General features: G+C 28.2%; 2 protein-coding genes and 1 non-coding gene across 3 annotated transcripts; 2 read left to right on the forward strand and 1 right to left on the reverse strand.

Annotated features, from left to right (window-relative positions):
* Positions 1-4,140: 4,140 nt before the first annotated feature.
* Positions 4,141-11,605, forward strand: LOC130804707 (long-chain-alcohol oxidase FAO4A-like). Its single transcript, XM_057669254.1, has 3 exons — positions 4,141-4,589; positions 7,149-7,415; positions 9,481-11,605. Exons 1-3 carry the CDS (start codon positions 4,410-4,412, stop codon positions 11,344-11,346), a joined length of 2,313 nt encoding a protein of 770 aa, XP_057525237.1. The 5' UTR covers positions 4,141-4,409; the 3' UTR covers positions 11,347-11,605.
* Positions 11,606-13,637: 2,032 nt separating this feature from the next.
* LOC130804542 (uncharacterized) lies at positions 13,638-16,250 on the reverse strand. Its single transcript, XM_057669011.1, has 5 exons — positions 16,024-16,250; positions 14,974-15,117; positions 14,377-14,632; positions 14,169-14,288; positions 13,638-14,078 (listed from the first exon to the last, which is right to left on the reverse strand). The coding sequence occupies exons 1-5, from the start codon at positions 16,248-16,250 to the stop codon at positions 13,728-13,730; spliced, it is 1,098 nt and encodes a 365-aa protein (XP_057524994.1). The 3' UTR covers positions 13,638-13,727.
* Positions 16,251-17,962: 1,712 nt separating this feature from the next.
* On the forward strand, positions 17,963-18,076 carry LOC130804905 (U5 spliceosomal RNA). Its single transcript, XR_009040086.1, has one exon. It is a non-coding gene; the product is annotated as a U5 spliceosomal RNA (small nuclear RNA).
* The last annotated feature ends 42 nt before the right edge of the window (positions 18,077-18,118 follow it).

The following is an 18,118-nucleotide window of genomic DNA, read 5'->3' on the forward strand; positions in this document are numbered from 1 at the left end:
TCTCTTCTACAATTTCCATATTTTCTCATATATATATATATATATATATATATATATATGGGAGGGATCCATTGAGAAGGGGTTGAAAATGAGAAGGGTAAGGACTCTACACCCTTGATTTCACTAAAATAAAAAAAATTTATGGTCATGATTGAGCCAAAAATTCATAATTATTAAAGTAACTATGTTACAAGAAAAGATAACTATGAAATAATTTTTAAAATATTCTTAATTTAAATGTACTTATCCTGTTATACACTTTTACTCTATGTATACGAAAAATGTTGATGTTACATCTAAATGTTACCTTCAAATATCTCGTTGGAGAGTTCTAACACTCCAAGATGCGAATTTTACTTTAGTTTGAATTCTTTTCCCCAAATATACTCAAAACTACTCAATCCGTTTCTTTTTGCTCCTTTTATTTACTTTTTGTATAATTTTTAATATAAATTTTAAATTTTAATATCTCTAAATATATATAATAAAAAATTATAAAAAATACACAAAAAAAATGTATACATTAAGACGAATCTAACGAGATCTCACATGGATATATTTTATCTTCTAAATATGTGTCAAAAACATTAATTAAATTTCTTTCTTCTTAAAATGAAATATTCTAAATGAGAAGAATATTAGTGAGAGGACTGAGTAATAAACTTTACTTATTTAACATTACAGCCTGAAAATGTTAAGTGCAACATTTAGGCCGTGATGACATAGCAATCCTTGCATATTTGTTTCTATCTGATTTTAAAGAACAATTAATTAAGATCTTAATTTCCTGATTAGTTGTTAATCAGATGATTTTTGCTGGTGGAGGTTTTAATTTAATTCCTTGCCAGTTATGCAGTAAGATCTTTGGATGAAGATGCTGATGATTCCTACAAAACACACCAAGGGATTAGAAAGGCCCAGAATTCTTTTCCGGGGGTTTACTCTGACGCCCAAGTTAGTACAGATCAGTATATGGATTGCCTAACAGGTCCTTCAAGGAGCATAGTGACAACCAGGTGGATTACTGAGGGCTTGTTTAGACGTGAGGTCTTTTATATAAATTACCACAATAAAATGTTAATTAAACCAAAATGGTTATGTTGCTCTGAAAAACAGTGTGTAATTCTAAGATTCAGTTAAGATTGTTTTTATTCAATTACTTTTTCTCTAAGAAAATTCCTTACCTTATTTATGGCGCTTTGGAGAGTATTTATAGCTGATGATTGTGGAACAAACATTCCTTTTCTGACCCCCCAAAAAAATTCATTGCATGCGCCACTCTTCTTTTTAGACGTGTTAATCCCTTAATCACAATCAAATACTTTATTTGCCTTTTGTGGCGTTTCTAATCTCTCCTTTTTAACACGTGTCTCACTTCATAAATTGATGCTTTAATGAAGGACATGTGTCTTCACATGCACGTGAGCTTCTCATGCACTATCCTTCTAAGCCTGTATACAGAACTAGGTTGCACTAAAACGGACACGGACACGGACACGGACATGACACGAGTACGGGAAACCCCAACTTAAAAATGGCGGACACGAGGACACGAAAATGGTAATATAATAAATATATCAAATTAAAGATAATTTTACAATCTTTCATTTGATATATGTAAATAAACACTTTAAAAACATAAAACTCACATAAAATGCAAATTAGTACCAAATAAACAACATGAGTATTTATAAATAGTCATACAAACCAAATCAAAGAAAACCAAATAAATAGGTAAATTTAAGTTTGATCATTACACATCATCCATATGACATCCATCATCATCCTCCGCTACAAAAGTAGTTTCCAACTCGGGCTAATCGAGAGAAAGATCCACCATGCCAAGACAAATAGAGGGAAGGGAATTCGAGTGACGAGTGCTTCTGCTTCAGAATTCTGCTTATGAATTATGATTTCAATTTTTTATTTTTATTTTTATTTTAAAAAAAAAACGTGTCCTTGACTGCTTGCCATGTCCTTGTCGTGTCCGCGTGTCCGGAAAAATATTAAAATATTGGACACTTCATTTGGCGTGTCGGACACGGATTTTCGTGTGTCCGTGTCCGACACGGGACACGCCAGTCCAGGGACGTGTCCGTGTATTCCTGATGCAGAATACTTAAATAACCCTGCCAGATAATTATTCCCAGATAACTACTTATTACCATAAATTCTTCTCAGATTTTGACAGATTTAATCACTTTAACTGTCTTTTATAATAATAACCTTCAAATTAATATTTTACACATACAATATTTAACTCTACACTAGGGTTATATAAGTGAAGCTTAAAAAGACTTTGCTCATTTGACATCACATTTGATCAGGTGATATATCTCATTTTTTTGGCATGCAACAACTTAAAATTTTTGCCAATTTGTCAAGAAATATAAGTCTGAAAAGTGCAACACATCGTAGTAGAGAAACACCACCTTAATTTGTTTATGACGTATGAAAAAATTTAATATTTTTGTTTATGACTTATGAGAAAATCTAATAATTTTTTTAAATTGCTTGTCACTAACTTATCATACTTTCCTTCTTTATGACTTTGACCAATAATGAGTGTAGAAGACTCACTAAGATATACTCCCTCCTATTCACCTTAAGAGTTCCATTTGACTTTTCACGGATTTTAAGGAGAATTAAAAGTGGGACCCTAAAGGTAGGAAAGAAAGTGGTATTATAGATTTTTAATGTAAGGGAAGAAAATTAGTATGGGTAATAGAGGGTATAATTGAAAATAGGATAAAGCTACTAAGGGCATAAAAGTCAAAAACCCATATCAAAAATAGAAATGGGACAATTAAGGTGACTTGGCTATAAAAAAAATGAGACACGTAATCTGAATTGAAAGGAGTACTATAAGTTACTAAAGTGTGAAAACACATATAAGGTATCCTATGGAGGTTGACATGTCATTTGCCAATATACTTGAAATGAACATTTTTCGACCTTATTTCATGAAATAGGTATCCCTGCGCATTTGGCATGGGAAGCACCTAAAAATAGGTTAAAGGCTCAAAGGCCACAAAAGGAAACCAAGACATTGTTTTAAACCAACAAGGACATAAAAGACTATTATTTCACTCGAAACATAATTTTTAACTACTCATCATTATCACGAATGTCATTAACAGACTCCTACATATGATGGGATTTAGGGGTTAAATATATGCAATTTTACCCTTGTTAGTAATAACACAATTAAAGAGGTTGTTTTCGATAGAATTTTAATAGATAACATCATTTACAACTTCACATAAATACGAAATACACATAATTTATTAGCCATTTTACAATAGTCAATTATAATCTAAAATTATAAATCTTTAACTCCATAAAAATAAGTGAAAAAAATCACACAAGATTTTTAATTCTCATAAAAATCCAAATCTCCTCCATCCTATGCAAATTGCTTGCTATATTTAACTTGTTAATGAAAAAGATTTTAGGTCAAACATGACAATTAATTTGTGAGATAGAAGTATAAAAATATATATCACAACCAAAAATAAAATTTCAATGTAAATACTACTTTTGTGATTGAAAACACCTCTTTAATACAACAATCAACAACTCTTCCTAATGTGGACCTTTTTGTGGGTTGAAATTTCTTAGTGTGGACCTAATGCATGGAGAGTAGGGAAGCATACAATACTACACATTTTTTTTTATTGATTGGACATCATAACAATACACATACTTTAATTAGTTAGTTAGCACGCTACTTAATTGTTGAGGTGGCCTAATTGCCATATATCCACCTATCTAAGTTGATCACCACACAATATATGAAAGCAAATACGTCCTATGTAGTTATACAAACTTGCATATGAGAGAATTTTACTATAAAACTATTTTTATTGAGTTATTTTAATGTACATTTATAATTTTAAAATAATTAATATTTATAACTTTAAGTGATCAGTCACAATTTTAAAGTGATCGATTGTAATATTAATTAAAGTTATTAATTATAATCTTAAAGTGATCACCTATAATTTTAGAGCGATCAGTTAGAGAAATAAGAGTTAATTGTATCTTATAGTGAAACTGTCTCACACAAAACTTGCTGGATTTTTTGAGATGTTAATTTTTAATAGCAACTCAACTACTATTACGGTATTACCAATTCATTTTGGTAGTGAGCTTATTCAAACACATAAGTGAGTTACATGTTATCCTTGTTTTGCCCATACCATTACTTACTAAATTCAAGCATTTTTCCGTCTACTATAAACTACAAATATTATTGGCTAAAACATTACTAAGAAGTAGCTTCTACTTCTCAAAAACTAACAAACCAAACGTGAAACCGACTTCTAACACTTCAAATATATAAAAATCTTGTTAGGCAAAAAATATTTTGTATTATTTGCCATAGTACTTTTAGTAAGATTTTATTTATGGAGGAAAAAAAGTCAACAAATTCCTATAGTAATAAATTGTGGGCGAGAGAGATGGATGCCCTGACCGCTCTTTGCGACACCGTCTTACCCGCCGTTGATCCGCCAGAAAATACCTCCGACGAGTCCGTCATCCAATTCTACGAAACTTCTGCTTCCATGACTGGTACTCCTGAGTATGTAAGTGTACGCTTATTTTAGCTTGCATATATCTACTTCATACTATGCTTATTATTGAGTATAATAATACTTTATTATACAGTTTAACTATCAGCTTAATTTTTAATTTGCGGAATTTATTTCTTTAGATGGTATGAGATGTTCGGATAAGGGATTCAAATCTCATCCACTTTGCGATTTATGAGTAGAGTTATCTACACTTTTAATTCAATTTTTTTTCTAAAAGAGCATAATAAAATATAGTCCATCTAACTCTAAAGTTTTGCTAACAATTTTTTTTGCACTGTTCATCAATTGGTGCTGTATTATTTTATTCTTAATTTATAAGTAAAAATACAATAAAGAATAATCTTATTTGATTCATCTCAATGTAATAATTATTAATATCAACTTTTAAATGTTTTTTATTAAATATAATTAAAGATGTTAATCAACGATTGAATCATTAGGTTTGAGAATATAAAAAAGTGAAATGTAGCCAAATCTTAAGGACCAAGGGAATATGAGATATTATAAGTAGGGGCAGAGCAAACAATTTTGAGGCTCAGTTTATTTTTCATAAATTTTTAAAATTGGGCCCTTTATAATTAAAAGTAGAGATTTTCTTAAACTAAAATAAAATTCAACACAATTTTGATTTTAAGTACTAGAATTAAATAAAAACTCAAAGCAATTTATAATTTTATTAATAAAAAGAGTAAAAGTTCGAAGGGTTAAAAAAATAAGAAAGAAATTATTGATTATTTTTATTAAAATTAAGTTAGTGACAATTCATATATGATGAATGTGTAAAAATTAAATGAAGTAAGAGAAAATATTTGGAAGTAAAAGAGTTTTTTGAAAAGAGATAAAAAAAGAAAGAAAAAAAATATAATAACTAAGATTTGTACATATTACCATAGATTTGTTAAGACTCCTATTAACCACTATACCTCAATAGCATATTATTTCAACATAATTTTTTTTATATGAGGCCCTTTAAGTTTGAGGGCCTTGTACGGTTGAGCACTCCGCATGGCCTCTAAACTACCCATGATTATAAAACTTTAATATCAGTTTAATCTTTTAGTTGAATCTCGTTTAAAGTTTCAAATATCACATTTTATTGATTACCTTCATCATTTTGTACAAAGTTTAATATTTGATGAACTCATTTATGTTTATTGAACTAAAACTAATTTTAGTCATATGTTTCTAACGACATTTAATGAAAAAGGGATTTTGGGTTGACAAATTTATCAGCAAAATGTACATTTCATCATCCATATATCCAAGTTTTTCGTTAGGTTGTTGCACAACCGACAATCACGAGGCTTCAAATTTCAATTGTTTTAAACCATAACCAAAAACCTCATAGCCGAGAACATGCTTCTTGTAATTTTTCTTATGATTCGTTTAATGGTCCACATAAAATAGTAGAAGTGATAACGGAAGATTAGTATAATTTCAATAGAAAATTATTTTGACAAATTTAATGATTATATTTATGAAACCGTTTTACGAGAAAGAGACATCAAAACAAGAAGCATATTAGCTAAAAGTTTTAATTAATTGAGCTATTTAACTCAAGTATAAAGCATGTCTCACGGTGAGACTGTCTCATACAAAAATTTGTGTATAATTTATTCTACTTCAATCAACCTATTTCACACATTCTCAAATTGTAGGTTTCGTTATGAGATTATTTTTATTTGGCCGATTCAATATATATAAATAGTATTTTAAAGTGATCATTTATAACTTCAAAGTGACCACTTGTAATTTTTAGACTAATTATAGATGAGTCATTTTCATAATTTTTAATTATGCACAATTAGAGATATTAAGGATTAAATAAGTATATTGGATAGAGTGCATAAAACAAATGAGTCATTACTAGTAAATTGAAGGGAGTACTTATTACCTTATTGACTTTGAATGTTTGATACACGTTTTTGTTATTAGCTTTTATGATTTTGACTTATGTTGATTCATGCAGGACCTTGAGAAATAAATAGATGATAAGAGTGGGTTGACTTGTCAAAATGATGTAAATAAATTTTGTGTTGGATTATGTTCGAATTGATACAATTTGAGTTGAATTATATTTGGGTTGGTTTTATTTTTGCATCCAATTTGGATCAATCCAATGGGATTTTAATATTTTAAACTCTTATCATTAAACTTTCTTAAAAAACACCTAAAAAAATTTTAATAGAAAATAATTATTTATGAAAAATATTAAGGAAAATTCCATATGGTAGCATCGAACTTTTATGAAAAGCCAGTGGTACTACTTTTGTAAGATTTTTCCATATGGTAGCATCCAGTTTATACCTTATCTAACTGCCGTAATATTTTTCGTTAAATTCTTATTAGTGTTGGTTGTTGTCTTTATAATCTGCCTAAAACCATTTTATGCTCTTAAATGTTTAATTCACTATTTTGACGTTCAATTCACCGTTTAATTATCTCTTTTTTATTTGTTTATTTTATTATTATCATTTCTGTTTTTTTTTTGGAGATTTACAAATCACGTTGATTGATTAAGAATTTTTATAATAAAAATTGAAATGTTAGTTGGGCAAGATGATAAGCAACAGACTTCAACATCACATATTCCTGATACGACTTCTGCTGCTTGCGCTGTCAACGAGAATTGGAACATTTGCGTTGGGTGGAAAGCTGAGTTTGTCACCGAGTTTCCCATTTCTACTCAAGTTTTCGGAATTACCACTCCATAAACGACAGCAATTAGCTCTCTCATTATATTCAAGTTGGTTTCTTCTTATTCGAATGGGCTTTTTTGGATTCAAATCTCTCATCCTATTGGCCTTCTTTTCACAGGTATCTTTTTCTTTTCCTATTGTCTGTAAAATAAAATTTGCTATCTTTTCTTTATCGTTTAATTTATTATATTGTCTCATTTGGTTATTCGGGATAAAAGGTGTTAAAACAGACCGATGATCCAAAAAACAATATGGACCAAAATTTGATTTTAAACCAACCCGAAACACCTAATTCGAAATCAAATCGATGACACGAATGAACACCTATATTTGGTACTATTCTTGATCACTCTTAATTTAAATTTTATTCTTAATCTATAAGTTAAAACATAATCAAGTAGCTCATGTTTGATTCGTCTCAATGTGGACTAATTTTATTAACATCAACATTTTATAATTTTTAATAAAACACAAGTTAAGATATTTATAATTGAATTTAGGATTATTTGCAAAGAAAAACCTTTTAAAACCTCTTTTTTGTAAAGAAACACCTTTTATAATTTTTTTTGTAAAAAAACCTTTTAAGAGACTTTTTTTTTAAAAAAACACCTTAAATCAGTTTCCGGTGACTTTTGTCAACTTTTCGGCATTGACTATGCCATTTGTCAACTTTCCGGCGTTGACTTTTATTTTTATTTTTATTTTATTTTTATTTTTATTATTAATATTATTATTTTTTAAAATTTTTATTTTTATTATTATTTAAAAGAATAAAAATAAATAAATAATAATAATAATAATAATAATAATAATAATAATAATAATAAAAACAAAAATAAAAAAAATAATAATTTTTTTAAAATCTTTTTTAAAATTTTTTTATTATTATTTTTTTTATTATTATTTTTTTATTTTTCCTTTTGTTTTTATTTTTATTTTATTTTTAATTTTTATTATTACTATTTTTTTATTCTTGTTTTTATTATTATTATTATTATTATTATTATTATTATTATTATTATTATTATTATTAATAATTTTTTTAAAATGTTTTTTAAAAATAGTAATAAAAATTAAAATTAAAAAAAAATAATATTAATAATAAAAAGAAAATAAAAATAAAAACAAAAATTTTAAAAAAAATTTAAAAAAAAAATTTATAAAAATTAATAATAATAATAAAAATAAAAAGTATAAAAAATATAAAATAACAATAATAATAATAATAAATAATAATAATAATAATAATAATAATAATAATAATAATAATAATAATAATAATAATAATAATAATAATAATAATAAAACTAAAATTAAAAAAAAAAATAATAATAATAATTAAAAATAAAATAAAAATAAAAACAAAAGGAAAAATAAAAAAATAATAATAAAAAAAAATTAATAATAAAAATTTTTTTAAAAATTTTAAAAAAAGTTATTAATTTTTTTATTTTTGTTTTTATTATTATTATTATTATTATTATTATTATTATTATTATTATTATTATTATTATTATTATTATTATTATTATTTATTTTTTTAAATTTTTTTAAAATAATAATAAAAATAAATTTTTTTTAAAAAAATAATATTAATAATAAAAATAAAAATAAAAATAAAAGTCAATGCCGGAAAGTTGACAAATGGCATAGTCAACGCCGGAAAGTTGACAAAAGTCACCGGAAACTGATTTAAGGTGTTTTTTTTAAAAAAAAGTCTATTAAAAGGTGTTTATTTACAAAAAAAAATTATAAAAGGTGTTTCTTTACAAAAAAGGGGTCTTAAAAGTTGTTTCTTTGCAAATAATCCTTGAATTTATGCGTTGACAAACATAAAAAAATCAAATAGAACACAAATAGTGAATAGGAGGGAGTATGTTACAATATATATATGTAATAAAATAAAATTAATATTTTATATTTTGTCATATTTCAAGGACAATAATAATCGTTTTCTTAATACTTGTAACAAGTCGAATTAGTGCAAGTATTATGAAATAAAGAAAGTGTATTAGAATTTCAGGTGACTTTTCATTTACTTTTATCAGAAATCGTATTTATGTGAAATTGCATATAATAAATATTTTGCTATCAACCAATGATTTCCTTAATATTGAAGGGTTATATTATTTACATGATGTTGGTCTTATCTAATATAGGTTTCCTTATGAAATTCATGTTAGGTGGACAAAAATGGACAAAACCCATCCTGGAAAGCAATAGGGTATTGTGGGCCAGACCCAAACTTCAAATCTAAAAGGAGCAAGGAGCCAAACCAACAAACAAACTATCTCAAACCCAAACCCTTATACAATGATCCATTTGAAGAAGCCCACAAACAATCCCAAGACCCATCAAAAAACTATCTATATGGCCCACTTTACAATGGCATTATCAACTCAAAACATCCTCAAGAAATAGTGATTGAATCCCTAAGGCACTCTGGCTTCCATGTATCAACAAACAAAAACTCCAAAATGTCAAGAATAACAATCCAATGTGAAGTAGTTGTAGTGGGTTCAGGTAGTGGAGGAGGTCTTATTGCAGGTGTTCTAGCATCACAAGGCTATAAAGTTCTTGTTCTAGAAAAAGGAGATTATTATGCAAGGTCTAATCTCTCACTTCTAGAAGGTCCAACCTTAGATCAAATGTATGAAGGTGCAGGAATGGTATCAACAAAAGATTTAGGGGTTAGCATATTGGCAGGATCAACTGTTGGTGGGGGATCAACAATAAATTGGTCAGCCTCGATTCGAACCCCGAAACATGTGATCAAAGAATGGGCTCAAGTACATGGGTTAGACCTTTTTGATAGTCATTTGTATGAAGAGGCACTAAATGTGGTTTGTGAAAAGATGGGGGTTCAAAGTGATGTAAATGAAGATGGGTTTAACAATGCAGTGTTAAGAAAAGGGTGTTTGAAATTGGGTTATCCTGTTTTGAACATTCCGAGGAATTCTCCGGCGGATCATTATTGTGGGTGGTGTTGTTTAGGGTGTAAGGATGTGAAAAAGAAGGGTACTTGTGAGACATGGTTGAAGGATATGGTGGATTCAGGTAATGGGGCTATACTTGTTGGTTGTGAGGTTACAAAAGTAAGGTATGAAAGGAAAAATGGGCGGGCTCGAGACCGGGCTAAAGGAGTAGTATTCAAGCTTGGAAGTTGTAAGAATGATGTTTTTTGTGTGGTGGAAGCTAAGGCAACTGTGATAGCTGCTGGTGCACTAAACACACCAGCATTGTTGAACAAAAGCGGGCTGAAAAACCCGAATATTGGAAGAAATTTGCATCTTCACCCTGTTGTAATGGCATGGGGATACTTCCCAGAGACCGATTCAACAGAAAATGTGTGGCCTGAAAAGGGGAAAATGAGTTATGAGGGTGGGATTATGACTGTTATGTCACCAGTAGTGTCTGAGTTTAATGGATCCGGGTATGGGGCCTTGATCCAAACCCCTTCCTTACACCCAGGAATGTTCTCTGCCTTAATGCCTTGGACATCAGGGCTAAATATCAAGCAGAGAATGAGTAAGTTCTCTAGGACAGCACACATGATTGCAATCGTACGAGATGTTAGCTCGGGAAGTATATCGAATTCCCCTTTCGATATAAGCTATAAGATAGGCGGGTTAGACGAAGATAACCTTAAACGAGGGCTCGAGAAGATGCTTAGGATACTAGCCGCGGCAGGGGCAGAGGAGATAGGGACACATCATAAAAGTGGAGGAAGTATTAGAGTGAAGGAAGTTAGTAGTGATGAATTTGAGGACTTTGTGAGAAGGGAAAGTTGTAGGTCATTACAAGGTCTTGAAATGCCCATAACTTCTGCCCATCAAATGGGGAGTTGTAGGATGGGTGTTGATCCAAGGACATCAGTAGTGAACCAAAAGGGAGAGTGTTGGGAAGTGGAAGGGCTTTATTTAGGTGATTCTAGTGTTTTTCCTACTGCTTTAGGGGTTAATCCTATGGTCACCATTCAAGCTATTTCTTATTGTACTGCTCAATCTGTTCTTGATTTCCTTGGAAGGACAAGGAAAGATGAATTCTAAGATGTGATTAAAAACCGAAACCGTTTTCTGTGGACTAAATTGGTGCACACTAGAATAGCGTTTATCAATTTTAGACAAATGGGATATGGGATAAAAAATGTTGGTTAGTGAATGGAGTGAAGAATTTAGGCTGGTGAGGATCGGAGGTTAATTGAGGAGGGTACAAAATAAAAATATAATGCACCAAGCCAATATTAGATTTATGTCTTATTATAACATACGCACATTAATAAATTGTATTCATAGTAATTACAAACAATTTATAGTATTTCATATATAATTTAATAAATTATTATAGGTTAATTGAGGAGTGTACAAAACAAATATATAGTGCACTAAGCCAGTATTAGCTTCATGTTATAAATGAAGCGTAGGATTTTATATATTTAAGTTAAAATTGGGTGTATAATTTAAAAAATTATATAGGACAATTAGTAAATTTATGTATTGGATATTACGAGCTTTAACATCTAATAAATATTGATAAATGTGGTAATCTGTTAGAAACAAAGGGTATAGTTATTAAGTTTCTTTAAGAAATTATAAAGGCACTTAATTATTCTCTAATTATAAAATACAAATTGAGTTATTTTGGCATCTAAAAATTTAGCCCAAAAACTTGTAAATCAAGTAGTTAGTGTGATAGACTAATCACCCAAAAGCTTCTTCACCCACTACATGTTCTTCATGTTCTTAAGAAAGATGTTATGAATGCCTAACTCTAGTTTTCTAAGAGCAAAAAATTTATTCCACCAGATTGGAGCAGAGTTATGGCAAGAAGAATATTTTAGACAAGCTGCATAATTTGGGACAAAAGAAACACACTACAAAAAACTATTGAATTGGCGACACACCTTTTCGTCGCCATTTCATAGCTAAATGGTCAAAAAGTTACCTTGGCGACGAGGGGCGACGGGCTTCATGGTGGTCGCCTTTTCGTTCGTCGCTAACATCAAATTGGACGCCATTTCCTCGCCATTTTTTTGGAGAAAAGTGGCGACCACTGGGCGACGATAAGTCCATCGCCAAACACGTGTCTGACATGGCGACAAGGACCTCCTCGCCAACGTTATCGCCAGAACTGGCGACCAATTAGCGACCACCAAGATCGTGGCCAACGTGGCGACCAGCCGCTGATAGCATTTTCGTCGCCTACTGCTAGACCACATTTTTATGCTTTTTGTCGCCGTGTCTATATATATATATATATATATATATATATATATATATATATATATATATATATATATATATATATATATATATATATATATATACATATATATATATATACATATATATATATATAGATATATATATATATATATATATACATATATATATATATATATATACATATATATATATATATATATATATATATATATATATATATATATACATATATATATATATATATACATATATATATATATATATACATATATATATATATATACATATATATATATATATATATATATATATATATATATATGTATACATATATATATATATATATATATATGTATATATATATATATATATATATATATATATATATATATATATGTATATATATATATATATGTATATATATATATATATATATGTATATATATATATATATACATATATATATATATATATATATATATATATATATATATATGTATATATATATATATATATATATATATATATGTATATATATATATATGTATATATATATATATATATATATATGTATATATATATATATATATATATATATATATATATATATATATGTATATATATATATATATATATATATATATATATATATATATATATATATATATATATATATATATATATATATATGTATATGTATATGTATATATATATATATATATATATATATATATATATATATATATATATATATATATATATATATATATATATATATATATATATATATATATATATATATATATGTATATATATATATATATGTATATATATATATATATATGTATATATATATATATATGTATATATATATATATATATATATGTATATATATATATATATATGTATATATATATATATATATATATATATATATATATATATATATATATATATATATATATATATATATATATATATAAATTATATTTATATATATTTTGTATTAGTTATAATATTAAAATAAAAATATATACACATAAAACAAATAAATTAAAATAAAAGAGCTGAAAATATTATATATAAAACTGAAGTTTATTTACAAAGTCACAAAAATTACAAATATTTTAATCATTCATTGAGGAGGTGGAGGAGGGGGTTGATTCAAATTGAAATACGATTCAAGGAATTTCATAAATTGTTCTCATTCTCTTGCTATTTGTTCAGTCATCCTTTGATGATACTCATAGGCTGTCGGAGCATTTCCTCTTCGTATCGCTTCCCATAATTGATTATTAAACTCCGTTTGCCAGGCTTCTAAATCCGCAAACCTTTGTTGTATAATAGCATCATAATCAGGTTGTGCAGGCTGAGAAGACGGAATATCCGTTGGCTCAGGAGGATAAATAATTTGAGAGGCGGAACCAACCCCAAATACCTCTTTGTTTTTTTTGTTTTTTTTGTTTGAACCGCTTTCTACGTTTTTTATAGCATCCAACCAAATTTGACTTGGATCGCGAGTTGGATGCTCCTCCATCAAAGAACGATATTCATCCTTCAATAAAACAAAGAAATCAATTACCAATAAACAAAGTATTAATTGATACTAAAAATAAATAAATAAACAAGTTTAAAAGATTATTACGTTAACTTTTTGTGACTTGCTATTCGTCCATTGGGAACAATCTCCTGTTTCATTGTCAAAGATCTCATGCGTTCGTGTAAAAATTTCATAGGCCGTGGGTCTTTGACCTTTTGATTGTTCCTGAAATATAAAAAAAAACGACTTAAAACTGAACAAAGGATAATAAAAAAAATTCAATATAATACTACTTAATTGACAAAATACTCACCAAATCCCGCATTGTTCTGGCGTGCGGGATTGAGCCACCTATATGGGTGGCTTCAGCTTTGTCTCTTCCTCCACGTCTATTGGAGGAATTCCTAGCCGAAACGGCTTTATTATCTGGGCGTTCCCAATCCGCCTTCCATCGCGCCCAGGTCTCATTATCGATGGAAGGAGGTTTAAATTCAGGCTTGCTTTTCAACGTCCTACGCCATTTGAAAAGCATATCCGCATAGCGCTTTGCGGCTTTTTCCTCCCACGACCTTCGAACGAAATGTTCGAGGCGAGGTTCCCATTTGTATTGTTTCTAAATACATAAATGTTTCATCAAATAAAATACTTAAAAAAATTTATATATAACAAAGTCTAAAAATAAACAACAAAATAATAATTTTACCTTAAATTCATTAAAATAAAAATTTTTGGTGTGTTTTGTCACACCCTTCCAACACATCTTGCCTATAATTGAAAGTAGCCCTTATTTTGGATGCAATGGTGTTTCCGGATATGGGATTAAATCTTACAATAATTAACAAAATTAGTTTACATTGAAATTTTAATATTGAAAAAATATTAATGATAATAAGATGATTAAAATATTTACTTGTTTATTGTTGGTAACCATGGAAGATTCGGACGAGGATCGTCTCCATCGTCCTCTTCCATATTTTGCACGGAATCACTTAGAGTATTTTCACTACTCTCATGAACTCGGTTACTGTTGTCTTCGTCGTTATTGTCGTCGTTGCTACTCGACAAATTATTCAACAAATAGTTGCTAGCCCAATCATTAGGGTCGCTGCTCATTTTGCCTATAATATTTATTTCAAATCCTAATATTATTTTCAACTAAAATCAATCTTATCTATACCATAAAATGTCCCAATTTTATCTACGTAATGAATTTTTTCATCTTAAACTAAACATTACTACGTATACTATTAAAGCAATTCGAAAATTACATTTAAAAATTACATTAGACATGCTCAAAAATTTGAAAATATTAAACAAAAAAAAAATTCGGAACTAGATAATAACAACATATTAAAAATAAATTACTCTATAATTCCAAAGTTACATATTAAATAAAAGAAATCTAGAAAAAAATATAACATAAAACATGCTCAAAGTATACCATAATTCATAATTCGAAAATATAAATTACTTCGAAATTCAAAAAATGCATAAAAATAACATTAAACATGCTCAAGTTATACCATAATTCGAAAATGTTAAAAACATACAAAAAATGACGAAACAAAATAATAACAGTAGACATGCTCAAAATATACCATAATCCGAAATTTAAAAAAAAACATACATAATTCAACATAAACATCGTGAAATAACAAGAAAAAACATGTTGAAGATGACGATGTACTCCATAGCTCGAAATCAAACATAAAAAAGCATTTAAACATAATTTATCATCATAATCATCAAGAACATTGAAATAATTTAAAAAATAAACAATAAACACTAACCTTTTAATAAGAAGATGAGTTTTTCAAAGTTGAAGATGAGTAGAAATCACAAAATGATGAGCAAAAGATTAAAAGAGAAAAGAAAATTAATAGAGAATAAGATGAATGGAGGAAAAGAAAACTCAAACGTGAAGTATAAGGAAAATGAAGAAGTATGAAAATTAGGATACCTGCATAGGAAATGAGGAATTAGGGCTTCATATGACATTTTTCTTCTGAGATGGGCGACCAGCATGGCGGTAGCTGACTCGTCGCCAACTGCAATGACAAGACCTAGCAGATTGCACTTTTCAGAATAGCGACGGGATGGCGACAAGCAGGGCGGTAGCTGACTCGTCGCAAGAACCTCGGTAATCAATATTTTTGCGTGTTGTAGTGGGCAAATTATTTGGCGCATTTTTTGACGTGGAATGGCGACGGGAAATTGGTAGCTGGTTTGTCGCTGCCTGCACTGACAAGAGTAGTCTGTTTGACTTTTCAGGTTGGCGACCAGTTTCCGGTCGCTAATGCGTCGCTAGCGCCTCGATAATGAAAACCTTTGCGTGCTGCAGTGGTGAAAAATACAGTTGTGCAGTATTATTGTAATTATTATTACCGTTGTTATTATTATTATTACTATTATTATTATTATTATTATTATTATTATTATTATTATTATTAATTTTATTATTATTATTATTATTATTATTATTATTATTATTATTATTATTATTAATTTTATTATTATTATTATTATTATTATTATTATTATTATTATTATTATTATTATTATTATTATTATTATTATTATTATTATTATTATTACAACTATTATTGTTATTAATATTATTATTGTTGTTAAAATCAATATTATTATTATTATTATTATTATTATTATTATTATTATTATTATTATTACTGTTTTTATTTATTATTAGTATTGTTATTATTAGAGCTGTTCAAAACAAACCCGACCCGAAAATCCGACCCGGAATCGAAAATTATCCGACCCGAAAAAATGTAAGTTTTTTAGGTTTACCGAACCGCAATTACCCGAACCGATACTTCACTCGAACCGTTTGATAACCGAAAAGGGCAAAATCGAACTCGAACTGCAACCGAATTTTATAAACGACATATAAACCTTAACCAATGTTACCCGAACTGAATAGTGATCGACCCGAGTCAAATCCGACCCGAATTATGCACGTAACCGAATGTAACCTGACTAAAACCGATTAAGATCGAACTGTTTTTAACCCGATCGATTATTAATCGAACTGTTTTTAACCCGGACTGATAAAAACCCGAACCGATTGTAAATCTAACTGTTATAAATCCGAATCAAATTTTCACCTAATTTTAGCAAATTAAGTCCAATTTCAGTTTTCTAATAATACGGAAAAAGGAAGAACACAAGTTCTATACAGAAGAGATTGCATACAGAATATATATATATATATATATATATATATATATATATATATATATATATATATATATATATATATATATATATATATATATATATATATATATATATATATATATATATATATATATATATATATATATATATATATATATATATATATATATATATATATATATATATATATATATATATATATATATATATATATATATATATATATATATATATATAAACTAATTGAAATAAATTGATCTGCCTATTAGGCTGGCAAAAGCTGACCCGACCTGCTAACCTGATCTAAAACCGACTCGAAATTAGCGGGTTTGGGTTTAGATTTTTGACCCAATTAATTAAATGGGTCAACCCGACCTGATCTATTTATTAAATGGGTTAGGTTTAGGTTGAATATTTTAACCCGAAAAAAACCAGTTTAACCCATTTATTAAATTTAAGACGGATCAACATTTGCCAAATACTTCGTAAAACTAAGATAATACCAATTATCATGTATTGAGGGATTTGTCAGCTGAAGATGACTTTCAATAAGAAAGGAAGTTGTCCCACATCGGCTAAGGAATTTGTCAGCTGAAGATGACTTTCAATAACAAAGGAAGTTGTCCCACATCGGCTATGAAAGATACTAATAAAAGAAAAATCCTTTAAATCACTTCCACAGATCTCATACCAACTTACGCAGCCACGCCGTGAGCACAAAGCGAACTATTCTTTCGCCTTTACTAAAGAATACCGTGTGCTTGCTGCATTAAGTGGCATACATTTATTTTTGAAGGAAGCCTTTATTAAGGTTAAATGGGTCAAATGACCTGAAATATATGAATTTAATGACCTAA

This window comes from Amaranthus tricolor, chromosome 17 (assembly GCF_026212465.1).
Source record: "Amaranthus tricolor cultivar Red isolate AtriRed21 chromosome 17, ASM2621246v1, whole genome shotgun sequence".
Classification (NCBI taxonomy): Eukaryota; Viridiplantae; Streptophyta; class Magnoliopsida; order Caryophyllales; family Amaranthaceae; genus Amaranthus; species Amaranthus tricolor.

Bases quoted from the DNA above. Each gene is read 5' to 3' on its own strand.
- LOC130804707 (XM_057669254.1), top strand. From the start codon at position 4,410: ATGGAGGAAAAAAAGTCAACAAATTCCTATAGTAATAAATTGTGGGCG. The intron at 4,590-7,148 runs GTAAGTGTACGC...TTGAAATGTTAG, and splicing joins TGACTGGTACTCCTGAGTAT to TTGGGCAAGATGATAAGCAA. The intron at 7,416-9,480 runs GTATCTTTTTCT...AATTCATGTTAG, and splicing joins TATTGGCCTTCTTTTCACAG to GTGGACAAAAATGGACAAAA.
- LOC130804542 (XM_057669011.1), bottom strand. From the start codon at position 16,250: ATGCGCCAAATAATTTGCCCACTACAACACGCAAAAATATTGATTACC. The intron at 15,118-16,023 runs GTATCCTAATTT...TTTGTCGAGTAG, and splicing joins ATTCCTCATTTCCTATGCAG to CAACGACGACAATAACGACG. The intron at 14,079-14,168 runs GTAATAATCTTT...GTTTTATTGAAG, and splicing joins GCAAGTCACAAAAAGTTAAC to GATGAATATCGTTCTTTGAT.